Below are 14,537 nucleotides of genomic sequence, written 5' to 3'. Positions count from 1 at the left end.
TTCATTACACATTTTTATTTCCATTATGTGCTCAAAAAGAGAGTGGATAAGGAGTTGAAAGGATTTTTTTCTCTTGCTTCCAGCTTGCATCGGTTTTGTATGAACAGTGCAAGAGAATGAGTTTATCTGAACACTGCTACAACTGCAAATTAAAATACCAAATGGTAAAAAATAATAATAAACTCTGCTAGACAGAAGAATTGAATGAAGATAAGCAGACTTTTTATAAAAAGATTTATTAAAAATAAGTTCTTTAAAGAGAAAAAGTGTGACATGTATATACATTAAATTGTCAAAAGCTTTATGGGGCTTATAATACAATGTATTCCAAATTGAACAAGAGACATTCACCTTTTTTTTTTTTTTTAAGATGTCATGCTTATTGGAACTTAACAGCATATGGGAAGAGAAAAAACAACACTTAACACACAACCATTACAAGCAAAATCTTGAAATTGAGGAGTACTTGCAAAGATGAAACTCAGCGATCAGCATGATGCTATTGTTAAATAAAGACAGAAACCAAGAGTTTATGAATACAGTCTTCAGTTGATACAGTTTATCTGACTACCGCTAGCTTCTGATTAGTTCTTCATTTCTACTGAGAATCAACAGATCTTAGCAAGTGGCTTTGTGTTCTATAAAGGTAGAAGTATTTTGGGGACAACAAAATACCACCCAAAACCAGGTAAACAAATGCATCTTCTCCAGCTCTGTTGCAGTAGATATCAAAGATTTCTTCTTAGGCAGAGAGTTACACAATTGCTGGTTTTCTCCTTTAACTCCCCACATCTCTGACAGCCAGAACCACAAAAATAGTTTTTCTTAAAATTACTTTATTTTACAAGAGCGTTTTGCACAAACAGTGACATGACAAACTAACACTTGATTCTGCATGCTTCACGTGACCTCAGCTTCTCATACTCAGAGGTAATATTTAGAACGATATCCTTTCAGTTGTGTCTTCTGAAGATTTCCCATTTTTAGTGCATATATACAGCTAGCTGAGAACTGCAGTTATTACAAATGTCTACCCATCCTTACAGCAGAATTCACTCTAATCTCAGGTGTATGCAGGACTTACATCTTTAGACCTTCGTAGCATCCTCTTTAGTCCCATAGTTTAATAAGACCATCCCAGCCGCATGTAATGACTTTAGATGTTTCATGTGGATGCCACACTGCACCGATACAGACTTTGTCGTGTGCTTTTAATCTGCTGTAGAGTTTTGTTGTCTTCCAGTCCCAGATGTTAAGTTTTCCGTCTGCATCTCCAGATATCACATAGCTATATTAACAGGATTAAATAAAAGCTGTATCATGTGTGAAGACCGCTTGTATTACAACACTTTTACATTGAGCAATGGAAAAGAGCTTCACCCAGTGAGCTTCCTGTCTGACAGTCTGCAAACATACCTACCAAAGAATTAGCATTCAGGCTGTGCTCTGAAGCACACAAGTCCTGCAGAAGGTGATTCATCAACTGCGAGGTAAATGTGCCAAGCAATGCGATTATACCATACACCGTGTTACTGGAACTAAAGAGAATACATCAGCAAAAGAGAAAGTGCCAGAGGTTTCTCTAAAATTTATAGACACTTCTCTCCACTTTTTCCTCCAGTTTTGCTGAGGTTATTCTCCAGTTTTTATAGTAATGAATATCTTATGTACATACAGTGGTAAATGGATGGGCATATTACTACGCAAATAGGATAAAAAAGATGGTTCTCTGAACTATAAATGAGGATACCCACAGCAGACCTGCAAATTGGGAAAACTGTGCAAGTCTGAATCCCAGGTATTCTAGACAAGTGCATATTGCAGGAATAGACCCTGTGCTGCAGACCACGTGCAAAAAGAGCCAGATGCAAGTCAGAACTGGAAGCCTCCTGTGCTGCACCTGGGCTAGGGAAAACAAGGGAAATCTCTGGATGGCTTAACAGCAGTGTAAATCATCTTTGCAGAATGGGGAATCTGGACTACATGGACTGTTTTCTAAATGTTGCTCAGAGCAACTGCTGAGTATAACTTAGTCCTATTGAATGACAAGAGCAAACTTTCCATTCTGCTGCTTAGCTAGAGAACTCTCTCTGAGGCTGAGTTAATAGGATGGCTGTGCATCAATGAATGTTGCAGAGGATTCAAAAGAATTTAGTGTCTGTGCCGGCAAGTTTTAAGATGAAGCTCATTCCCACAAAAACTTACCTCATGTCAGGTGAAAAATCCACTTGACAAGCGTAGCCAGCTACCATGTGACCTTTGAAAATTTTCTTTTTGTTTAATCTGAATCTGTTCTGAGCTCCAAAAATCAGAATTTGGTTATCCATCGACTGGCAAGCCAACCACTTCCCTGTAAATGCAATAAACAAAGGTGGTATCAGAGCGCTGCATCTGAAGAAGGAGACTCAACTGGAAAGTTTTAAGAGATTTTTATAACTTTTCTTGCACTATCTTAATCCAGATTTTCATTATGTATCAGGGTTCTAGGTAGCAGCTGATATTGCTTCCGCCTGGTACAACTGCCAGGAAGCAAAACCTTATGTTTGACAGGATTTGGGATGCCTATTCCTACAAAATGCACTCAGGACTCTAAAAAAGCTCTGGCTGTTATAACAATGTGCTGCACCAACCCCACTGACATACTGGTAAGTTTTTAAGCTACTGAGTAAGCTTGCTGGTGCACATAATCAAGTAATTCAGATGTGGAAAAAACCCCATCTAGCTGCAATATATTTGATTACCTGTTTTGTGGGTATTCTAAGATGGTCACCTTTTTTCTTTACGGAAAAACAGATCTAAGGTAGACTCAGGAGTTTGAAAATCTTTATAAATTTTTGCAAATATTTAGTATTCTCTGCCCTAATGGAATACAATTTAATAAAGATATTTTAGTGAAAGAAAAAAACCCAGGCTTTTCTAATCTTAACTCTATCTCATTTTGCGTCTCAGCAGTGCATTAACTCCTGCTTGAGAATCCAGTGAAGATGATGTGCTACAGAACACCGTAGAACAGAGACTTCTGTCCTGAACTCTGCGTATCGTCACTGCCTTTACAGTGTTTTATGCAAACAATGATAACATAAAATGTGCTGACTTGACTACATCTGACCACACTTCCAGCTACTAGCTTGGAATTTGAGGATTTTCTTCAGCCTCCCAAAGAAACAAATCAAGTGTGTACCTCAAGCATGTTATTCTCCTCTTCTACTTTTTAAAAGGTCTGTTTCCTGCATTGCTCAGGAGAAAGATTTTAATTGATGAGATTCATAAATTAGTGCCCTAAGCAGAAAAGTTCCACATCTGTAAAATTTTCAATTTACTTGTCTTTAAAGGACTCATTTAACTCCAAAATGATGCATGATGTGTCTGGTACAATCTGTAGCATAACTATTCCGAAAGAACATGTTTTGTGTGATACTGGACTACTGTAGGTCAAGATAATGTTAGTTAATGTGACAAGTGATGTCTTGAGCTGAAAAGACGACTACTTCATCCCTAACATCATTTACTGTCTCATCTCAGAAATCAAATACTCAAATGCTGGCCAGCCAGAACTGGAAAAAGAATGAGAAATCCTGTACTTCAATGTGGAACAATGAGATGAACTGAAAAACTGGATCAGAATACAGCCAGTTGTGCAATTTCAGAAACAGGGGTTGAAATACGCCAGCTTAGGAAGCTAACATTTTTAAATGCAGCTATCTTTTTCTCCAGAATCTTCCTTTTTAAATTAGAAACCCACTTCTATTGTTAAGAATAAAATATTTACACTGCAAAGCAAAGACAATTTGATGCTGATAGCTGGCTGAAAACGTTAGCTGTGCAACAAGTTGATCAGCCACTACTCAGCATAATGGGACTGTTAACTGTAAATCTGGCAATGCTTTCATAATTTTGACACTAAAGCCATTTAATTTTGGCTAAAACAGATAACAGAGATTTTGTCCTGTTAGAAGGATTTTCACTGATTACTGGAGGCACTAAACCTTTATCCTCCTTCAGTTTGATTCTAACTGAAGAACGTAAACACCAGTGAAACATTAACACTAAGATAATTGGGGATTTCTCTTATGCAAGAGTTATTTGGGCTATATTCAGAACAGAAAGGAACAGCATTAACAGGATCATGTACAACATCAGTTTCTGCTTTAATGGTGGCACCACAAGGACTGCTGAACTTGCTTAGTACTTTGCAGCCATTGTCAGTTCCCACCATTGTTTCTCTTAATATTTTAAATGCAGCAAAGAGCACATCGTAGCTCTATGAAAAGAAAGAGTCCTTTTGTCCTGTCTGGATGAAGGTCTAAATTTAAATTGATACAGTTATCCTGATACAACCCCTCATTTTGACATACTTGTTCTTCCTAAGACTTTTAAATCAAAACCAGATCCAGTCCAATCTTGGAATAAAAGCACATATTGATTTGGGGGGGGGGTGGGGTAATGTGGGGTGGCAGGGGGATGTAAAATGGCAACATTATAATCAGTAAGATATGCTTACTGTAAGTATGATTATCTCTCAGAGAGATAATCAGTAAGACATGCCTAGGTAAACTAGGCTTAAGAAGGCAGTAAAGTGTTAACCTACCATTTGGAGACAAAGTCACGGCTGGCATCGAATGCATACTTGGCTCAGCTATGTACTTGAAGTCTACAGGAATGTCCCTGCAAAAGGAAGAAGTATGTGTTTTATGAAGACATGGAGATTTTCCAAAGGGCTGTCTCCAGTCAGCTGATTTACTCAGCCACTGAACCATGGAGAGCATATGGTGGTGTCCAAAGGAAAAATGCGCAAAAGCTCAAAAACATGATGAATGCCCACCTAGAGAGCTCCAGCTATGGAGCCACCTACAGGATAACATCTGATAGAGTGAATTTACCCCAATCAAATGACCCAGAGTCTAAAGCAGAACCATAATTCCAACTGTTAAGAGTAAAACCGTAACACAAAGATACTCTATCGCCTCCGTTTAACTGCAGCTCTTACAAAATTCTTATATAGGTAGCAAGAATAGATTGATATATGCATGTGTCTTATTGGCATGTCGTACTGACTTCAGTTTTGTTTTAACTAGAATATTTCTGCCTTTTCTTTTCTTCCCTTTTTTTTTTTTAAAGGAAAAGAAAACAGGAGCCTCTTTCTCTCGTCTCTCTGACAATGCCCTTTTCCTCCTGATCTCCCCAAATGGGATGCCAACCAATTCCAAATGTTCACAGCTGAACTGAACTGTGAACTCCTTGGTCTCGATTCCATACAGGACTGTCCTGTACAAAGGCATGTGGACCTAGGGAATAAACAAGTACAGTCTAATCCTTACTCTGCAGAACTGTCATTTGGTTTTGACTATATAAATTGGATTACTAACGGGCCGTGCATATTCACAGTATTCCTCATATCCTACACTAGAAGACTGCTAAAAAGGGAAGGCACGCACGTGTCTTTCTCATTAAGCAAAAGAAATCTCCAGCAGAAAATAGATTTGATTAATGTATTCAGCACAAAACACATGCAAAATGTTCTGTAGCAACATTAATTAATACAAAGGGGATGGTTATGACTTCATTGTCTAATTCACACAGTAGAAGAGCTGCTGGGACACTACTGGAGCAGAGAGCGTGGGTGGCTGCCTTGTACTTGCTGACCGAGCCTTGCTGGATGGCAATATGGTCGACATTAGCAAGGTAATTACAATTCTATTTTATTGTGGAGTAACTTATTTCCCGTCATCTTGTGTTAAGTAAAGTGCACATGGGCAGCAGGGTGAGAAGCTGTTCTGTTGTCAGGAAGCAACACAAATGTTCCTGTGAGTTAAATGTTAAAATCATTCACCCCTCTGCTAAGAAGGGCAACCCACTTAATACACTCTACGGATAAGAGCACACGCAGGGATAACTGGCTTCCAAACAGGCAGACCTAAGACTACTGTTGGACAGTAAATCCGTAAAGGACCAAAGAGTCCACATAATCTCTGAGGCTGACCAACATGACAGCACAGGAAGTGCAGCCCCCCGTGCCCCAAAAAGCAATACCCAAAGAGCTTCAAACCCCACCTGCAACAGGACACAAGGTCATCGCTGCAGTAAGGCCAGATCCTGATCAACTCCCAACATCCAACACTTCCTCAGCACTTCCTCAGCCCACCGGTTAACTGGAGTCCTCAATGCCAGGTAAAAGCAATCCCATTGGAAGCTCCATTAAAAAAAAGTCTCATCAAGAAGATGTGTCTCCAATGCTGAATCGTACTGCAGTGAGAAATTTAAATGCAGCACAGGTTGTCCTGCCTTCTCTCCCTGTACAAATGAAGGCAGGCTCATCTACTGGAATTTATTCAAGACAGCTCTGCTTTATGTTGAAACCCACCAGACACACTTAGGACAGCTGCAGGATATGGTGCATTAAACTATTAGGCAGAATAAAGAGATACATTTATGTTTCACATTTCCTTCCAGTCAAATTGCTAAATAAGTAATATCAGCCTGCTTCCTTAAAAAAAAAAAATCTTTAAAAAAAATTACCAAGAAAGATGCTGTCATGGTTGCCTGACCTCAAAACTCATGTGATATATTGTTTGTTCAAATTTTTAAATTTAAAGATCTTCAAGTCCTTTCCCCACTTCATAGCATTTCAAAGGCTGAAGAGTTTTAAATACCAAAAGTACTACCTGCTAGCCAAGATTTAGAAACGTGATACTCTGGGGTTCTAATACAACTTCTTCCCCAAGCAGGGGAGAGAAAAATCATTTTAAAGAAAGAATAAAAAATAAAACCAAACCCCAAACCCAAGCCAATCCAACTGTGGGATGTGCACATCATGAAGAGCTCTCTCAGGAGACTACCGTATCTCTACCAGGAACGATGGAGAGAAAAGGCCTGCTAAAGGGTATAGCTTTACAGAGATGACAAGCCTCCTAAGCCTGCCAGGATAATAACTAAGCTACCAATGTACAGTTCTTGGTTTGCCAGCTGACTTGAAGGTAAAAGGAAATAAAAACGTCCAAGGTCAATTGCCCAAATCATTTAACTGTTTATCCAAGTAGGTCAGACACACATGAAGCAGACAAAGACAAAATAACATTTTGCATTTCTAGAAGAAAGAACACAGAATACGATACCCATGTCAACTTCAATATCACTGCTCTAACGATACAACCACATGAAATGCAAAAGCAGACAAATTTTAAAGTACTCCCATTAAGACTCCTAAAGAAACCATTTAAGCTGCAAGAGCCTGGCCTATATTTGCAGTCTGAACTTTCAGCAACCAACCAACTGCAATTCACTGTACAGCACAGTGACATCTGTGCATGGGATGAACTCCTGGGGAAAGGAGATTTAAATTCTCAGGGGAGAAGTTCCTCACTGTGATGAAGTCTGACATGGCATCCCATTACCAGCTCTGGCCAAGTCAAAGTGTTTACAAAACATGCTGCAAAATTCCTCTAGACAATTGAAACTAAGCAATTAGACCAGCTTTAATTACTGGCTTTTAAGGCCATACTCAGGTCATAATTACTTCTGCTTTGTTCCTGCAGGATACTGAAGAAATATTGTGCCAAAGAACGTATGAAGAAACATGCCAAAAGGTGCAGTAACCAAATCATCCTAAGTTGCAAATAATTTTCCTTATGAACTTAGGAAAAAAGGATTTGAGGTGCAGCATGAAATAATTTGCCATGGAAGTTTTCAAGCTCCAAAAGCTTCTGTACTGCATACATTAACTTAGTTTTAATGCATTGTAAAAATCTGGATCTTAAAATTATAGAAATATGCCTACAGACCGATTAATATGTATCATGGCAGGTTGTGGAGAAAGGTTTTCAAGTCGTGCCTAGGAAGACAGCATTACATTTGCTTTTTATAAAACCAAAAAAAACCCCCAATGACTGTATTAGAGAATATTGCCTACAGTTGAGTTCCCTATTATCTGAACAAGGGAGCTCTTTCTTCAGCATACAGCAAGCTCAGTACATATTTTTTTCTTCAGAAGGAAAAAACTTCTGCTACTGGAACAATCAGGTTGCGATGTTCCCATGCCAGAACCTTTTTGCCTTTCCTACTCTTCCCCACAAAGTGACTAAATCCACCCACTTCGCTATTTATTTCAGCCATCAACACAAAGCTCACAAAACAAGGGCAATCCAATCTCAAGGAAATAACAGATTTGTGCAAGTGAGATCCTCCTCCCACTCGCCAGAGAGGAGACACTCCTTAGCAGATATGATATTGTGAAGATTTTTCTTTAAGGAGCTCAGTAAATACATGGGTCTAATTATGAAATACTGAACAGAGGCTCTCTTGGAGTGACATATGGTGACAGCATTACATGTCTAGTCTAAGCCTGCGTTCCCAGACTTTGGTCATTACCACCGCTGCTATTGGCAATGATAGCAGGCGATCACAGGCATGCTGAGGGTTTTGCTGGCTGCTTGGGTAACATTCAAATACCACAGATCGGAGTCTCTTGTCTAGGTTTTTTTAAAAAGAAAAAAACTAGGAAGGAACTGATTAGTCACAGAGCTGTTGAACTAGTGTCCATACTGTGCAATAGCTTTGCATGCGTGAACGGCAAAATGAAATGGATACCTAAAGATATGGGAGTGATTATTTCAAAAAGAAATTTGAAATCCTAGAGAAATCTTAAAAGTCCTAAGCTGAAAATCTTAGTACCTAGAACCTTGTGGAAAACATTTGAGATAGGAGAGATTTGGTTTCTCCCCAGATAGATTAAAAATTGGAAGCCATTTAAAATTATGGTTTTACGAGTTTTTCTTAGATAGAGTTTCACTTTTCTGTCATCTATTGTAGTCATACTGTGGGTATCAATGATTGCCAAAAAACCCAGACTACCAGAAAACCAGAAATGAAGGTATACTAAGCTAGCTATTTCATACATGAGCCAAATATTATATATTACTATGCACATCCAAGTTCAAAGCTTTCAAAACTGACACACATTAATGTAACAGAGCAGACATTTCTTTAAAAGGTTAATTTAAAAACTAATACACCCTTGCGGAAAGGAGAGAGAACAGAGATCACTAATAGAGTGCAGCGTGCTTCAGGCTGACAGGACTGTTGTATCTTTCTTTGGGGGACCAGGATATCTGTGAAGTGTCTCAAGCAGTAAGCCAGGATGGGTTGATTAGCATTCAGCAACGTGATAGGAAACAACTGGTTTTAAAGATTAAAATCTTTAGAGAAATGATTCTAAAAGATACAATGTTAAGATAAATTATTAATAATAAATGCTAAAAATGGATACAGCCCAATGCCCATATAAAACCTGCACCAATAAAACAGAAGCTATTTAAGACATTTTACTTTGCATACAATGATTTAGGTCTTGTAGGCTTTAAAAACAGTTTTCAAATATTGCAGTACAGTAGGACAGTAAGCTAGGGACAGTAATTCACTATTAAACATTAAGAATGATTTCAAAGACATTGAAAGTATTATAGTAAGATTTTGGAAAGGATGTTTCCTTTTACTGGACAAAAATGTTTAAGAACTATGACCCATACTAGACTGAGTGGCAGTATGCAGGAGTTTGCAGACTATATGCCCAACAGTTATCAGAAATTAGCAATAACAATAGCTGAGATTGTTCTGGTTCTACTTTATTGCGAAACATTTTAGCTACTGCATATATAATCATATAAAAATCTATAGAAATTCAAATTCAGCTCTTCCTCAGCTAGCTAGAACTTGGTACACTCCAGTGTCCTATGTGCTATGTATACTTTTAAAAATAAACTCTCTTCTCAGTTTGCTCATAATATACATAAGTTAAAACTCAAATTTTTAAACTTACCATTCCCAGACTCTTAAACTCTTGTCATCAGATGTACTCACAAACCTTCTATTTTCATCCACAAACACAATGGTGTTGACAGCTCCCAAATGCCTATCGTATTCCTGCACAATCTCACCACTTCGAATATCCCACTACAAATAAAAAAGTCAGAATAAGACCTTGTTTTTTACTAAATATCATAGTTTTTAGAGGAAGAGATATTAAGTAGACATACCTGCACAATTTTCTTATCTGACATTCCTGCAACAAAGAGATTTTGTTTATCTTCGTCAGGATTGAACTTGACACAATAAGGAACCTTCCTGTTTGTGAATCTTGAAATACATTGCCCTGCAACAGACAAGCCATTCATAGTGCGTCAGGTTGGAAGTTCAATGGGCTGATTAGTTCTTGGCAGATATTGATAAAAACCATTCCTTTTACTTTTACTTTACTAACAGCAGGAAATACTTGTTTTAAAGCCCTTGAGAGGATTAGAGGGTAGAATTTACCCTGCTCTTTGATTATACTTTCTTTCACATGTTCGTATGCATGCACCTATATAAACACATACACATACGAACTGTTCCATACCTTTACTACAGCTTTCCAAACAATGTAACTGCTCAGTACCCTGTATATCATCAGGATATATCAAGGACATCAGGACTGGTCAGGATATCACAAGCTGACTGTTGACTTTGCATCACCTCCTTAGGATCAGAGGTCTTCTTGACAAGAGACAAACTCAGGCAAGAATTCCTCAATCCTAAGTCTAGAAAAGGATAACAGTAATCCAACTGCAAAACAAACCACTGACCTAGCCTCAGCCATAAATACCCTGATTATCGGATGTTATCCGTAACTTACAGGGGCCTGTTTTAATCCAAAAGCTCAATACATTTTTCAGGTGTCTAAATAACTGACCTAGACTCAAGTCTGGAGAATTTGACTTACACCTTTCTGGCTGTCACCTGTAAGACACTAGCGGCTCTGCTAACCAAGAAAGCTAATGTCTTTTCAAACATGGAAACTTCCTGTCTTAGGAACAGACTTCAGTTTAAAAGAATATTGACGAAATCTATCCTGTATCTTTTTAGCTTAAGGAACTATTTGGAGCAGAATGTTACAGAGCATCTCCCAGGCAGTTCTGTGAGAGCATCAGATCTAACCTCCACTCCCCATACCAGCAGCTCAATTTCCACCACCTTTTCTTATTTGGAGTGCTCTTCAAGCTCAGTTTAATTGAAAGATCAAGTGAAATAATTATTCTAAATTAAGCATATTTAGGTCTAAAGTGCGATTTCGTTAATTTTATGCCTGTAAATGTAAACATGCAATTAACTGATTTGGTAAAATTTTGTCTTTTTGCTGAAAATTGTTCTAGCATTACAAATAACTATCAAACTTCTCAGATAAAAAGGTATATGAAATACAGGTGTATAGGTAGTGTCAATTGCACCATTACAGATAACAACTGAACATTTAGGAAAAAAGACTATTCATCCTGTAATGAAAGCCTAAACACTGAACTACAAGATGATATTAAGGATAATTGGAAATAACCTGACTGATTGATAATATATCTTGATATTTACTATTAATTAAACATAGTGCCAAATAACAATATCTACAAATACAAGCCTACCTGTTTCAGTGTCCCAGAGCTTAAGATAGCGGTCATATGCAGCACTAAGAAAACGAGTGCCAGCATTATTAAAACAGATGTCTCGAACAGCTTTACTATGTCCTACCGAGATAGAAAAAATGCGATGACAAACTTTTATCCATTCATGCTTAAAATTAATGTTTTTTTTTTTTAAAACATTATTCAAGTTAAATGCTCCAGTCTTTAACAATGCAAAGAGAACAAGGAAATCGCTTATTGAAGTCCCTCATGAGCACTAGTAAAGAATGATTCAAGTGAGAAAGAAAAATTAACTCCTAAAGAACGATGAGAATAAAACCCCCAAATCCCCACACCTCTAAAGCACTGGAGAGAGAAACAATAGCATCACACAGAACCAATCACTGCGCATCATTCATAAATTGATATACAAGCAGAACTTTAAGTACTGTTGGCTTCAAAGATTGTTCTGGTCACAGTTAAGAGCTGCAAGAGAAGTTTAAAACGCTGTAATAAATGTCGACATCTAATGAAAAAGAGGAGAGACAAACACTACAGGAGATACATTTAAAGGAGAAACATTTAAGATTAGAAAACAGGTACAAAATATGGGAAATATTAGATCAGAAAGTTAAGAATGCTTTCATCTGGTGTTAATCTTGCTACCCCTCAACCCCAATACTTTCATCTGACCACTGCATCAGACTTGTAGGAGATCTCTTTAGTTAAAATATTGGCACAGTAATTTAAATACAGCAAAATAGCAGGTGAGTCTGGTTGATAATAAGGACCTTTTGAGAAAAAGTCAAACTGTTCAGAAAGAACAGTCTATTGAGAGAGAACCTTTTTTGAGCCATCATCTTCACCACACTGCTGTCATCAGAAATATTAGGTGAAAAAAGACTTCTTTGTTGTTACTCAACATATATTCACTCAGTGTTCCAGAAATGTTCCCATTTCAAAAGGAGAGTCAGCTGCTTTTGTTCTGCATTCAAGGCCGCTCGGAAGTTCGCATTTCTCTCTCTCTCAGCTATCTGCTTTAAAAAGCACCTATTACATGAACAAAGGCGGCACCTGAACCTAAAAAAAAATTCCCATGCTTTTGCACTAGAAACTCAGCACAGAAGAGACCACCTATTTAAGGTGGGATCATTAGACCACGAGATGCCCTCACTGCGTAAATACAGAGGGCTGCTGTTCTCAACATGAAGATGGGGCAATTTAACTCACAATTTTGCCTTTGGAAAGGAGACTTGCATAAAGTATTGATGATTGCAGTACACTAATGTTTTGTTTTAAGGGTTGTAAGGTGTTACACATCAACGTTGAATTGCTTGGAATAATGACAAAGGTTCAATAAAAACTTGCACCTTTTTCAATTCTTATTGCCAAGATTATACTGAATACCATTTGCCTTGGATGCCCACAAGTCCTCTCTATGATAAATTACTAAGCTAACCTAAATCATATCCTTCCATGAAGTTGTTTTAAATATACATCAGCTTAAAAAAAAAGGATTATTACCAATAAATGTGCGTAGACATCTTCGATCACCATATACTTCCCATAGCTTGGGAAAAAAAAAGGGATGGGGAGAAAAAATGTCAATTGTTAAACAATAATGATTAACTGAAATTAAGTGGAAACATATATGGCAACATCTTTTAAGAAATTAATTACAAATGTATGACATCTACTGATTAACCACAACTATCTACCTAGGAATTCACAAGAATGCTCTGTCACCTTCTTGTTAGCAACCCCCCCCTTAAAAGAACTAAAAACTCCATACTATATTCCAACTTTAAAGCCCTAAGGTTTTGCTAGTTAAAAAAAAAAAAAATTATCATAATATGATGTATGCTGGACTAAAATGAGATTAGTTCAAGACCACAAATGCTTCAGTAAAACACTTCAACAGAAACCTATTGCTAGTTGTAAAACTAGGCTTCACAGAAAACAGATTATTATAATAACAAAGGCAATAACCTGAGGAACATGTGACCTTCTAAATGCTATTACTAAATGATTAACACTGTTCTAACACCCACAGTCTTGTGTATTATTTCAATCTTTATTCCAACGAATGTGTAATTTAAAAATCAAGTGAGAAAAATAAAAGTAACACAGACAAAAGGTATTTGGTAGAAGTACCAAATGTTTAAGTATTCTAAAATGCATTGTTTGTATTCAATGATGATATAAAATATATACATGAAAATAGAAAAATAACTCACCTTAATTTTGCAATCCATAGAGCAAGACAACAGTATATGCCCAGAGAGAGGAAACAATCTAACTGCACTGACACCCTGTAAATAAGGACATAGTTAAACAGTAAGTGGAGCATCTAGATATTTCCTCAGTTCACTCGCCCTCTTTTCTAAGCAAAAAAAAACCATAAAACATACAGATAAAACATAAAACATACAGATACTGTATCTTGAAAAGAAATAACCTACCGACATTGGATTTTAAAAACAGCAATGTGTTTTGAACAATTGTTATTGGCAACAAATTGATTCACTTCAACAGCTGTATATATACCCTCCTTCAACACTTACACCATTACTGTGGTAAACACAGCAAAGAAATACAAATTGTGGGTTTGGGCGACCGTTTCTGTATAACAAGCCTTTTCAGGTAGGGCAGGTGAGGAAGTTTTCCACAAAAAAAATTTCTGGACAGTCCATTTCTTACTTATACTACCAGTGACTCCTACCCACTGAACTCAGATTCCCTGGGCACAGCATCTTCCCATCTATCTGTACTTCAGGTACTCCTTGCAGAGGAAGTCCAAAGAACCGCCAAGTACTCATGGTTTGATGTCCTTCTTGCCATTTCATGTCTATTACTCTGTTCATATTCCATCCAGTTCCTCCCACCCCTGGTTGGAGTTGGGTGCTTTATCCTCCCTATTACTGTCTACTTATATCCCCCAGCTTTTCTAGATTTGTCAGCACATCTTTCTTTTGCTTCTCTCATCGATATCATTATTCATCTCTTGTTTGAAGAAAAAAGCTATTTTATGCATCAGTCTGTTTCAATAGGATAATAGGCAGAGAAGTGACTAGAGCTTTGGGGAGGAGATGTTATTCTTGAAAGCACTGATAGTTG

General features: G+C 37.5%; 1 protein-coding gene across 1 annotated transcript in view; it reads right to left on the bottom strand.

Annotated features, from left to right (window-relative positions):
- Positions 1-280: 280 nt before the first annotated feature.
- Positions 281-14,537, bottom strand: part of CDC40 (cell division cycle 40) — a 42,955-nt gene continuing 28,698 nt past the window's right edge. Inside the window, exons 8-15 of the mRNA XM_075145662.1 lie at positions 13,658-13,732; positions 12,945-12,990; positions 11,442-11,543; positions 10,029-10,144; positions 9,812-9,945; positions 4,589-4,665; positions 2,206-2,350; positions 281-1,288 (exon numbers count right to left, since the gene is read on the bottom strand). Coding sequence (XP_075001763.1) covers positions 1,111-1,288; positions 2,206-2,350; positions 4,589-4,665; positions 9,812-9,945; positions 10,029-10,144; positions 11,442-11,543; positions 12,945-12,990; positions 13,658-13,732 — 873 coding nt within the window. The 3' untranslated portion in view covers positions 281-1,110. The remainder of the gene's footprint in view (positions 1,289-2,205; positions 2,351-4,588; positions 4,666-9,811; positions 9,946-10,028; positions 10,145-11,441; positions 11,544-12,944; positions 12,991-13,657; positions 13,733-14,537) is intronic.

This window comes from Calonectris borealis, chromosome 3, assembly GCF_964195595.1.
Source record: "Calonectris borealis chromosome 3, bCalBor7.hap1.2, whole genome shotgun sequence".
NCBI lineage: Eukaryota > Metazoa > Chordata > Aves > Procellariiformes > Procellariidae > Calonectris > Calonectris borealis.
The sequence above is the reverse complement of the archived record's forward strand: the minus strand, read 5'-3'. Positions and strand labels throughout refer to the sequence as shown.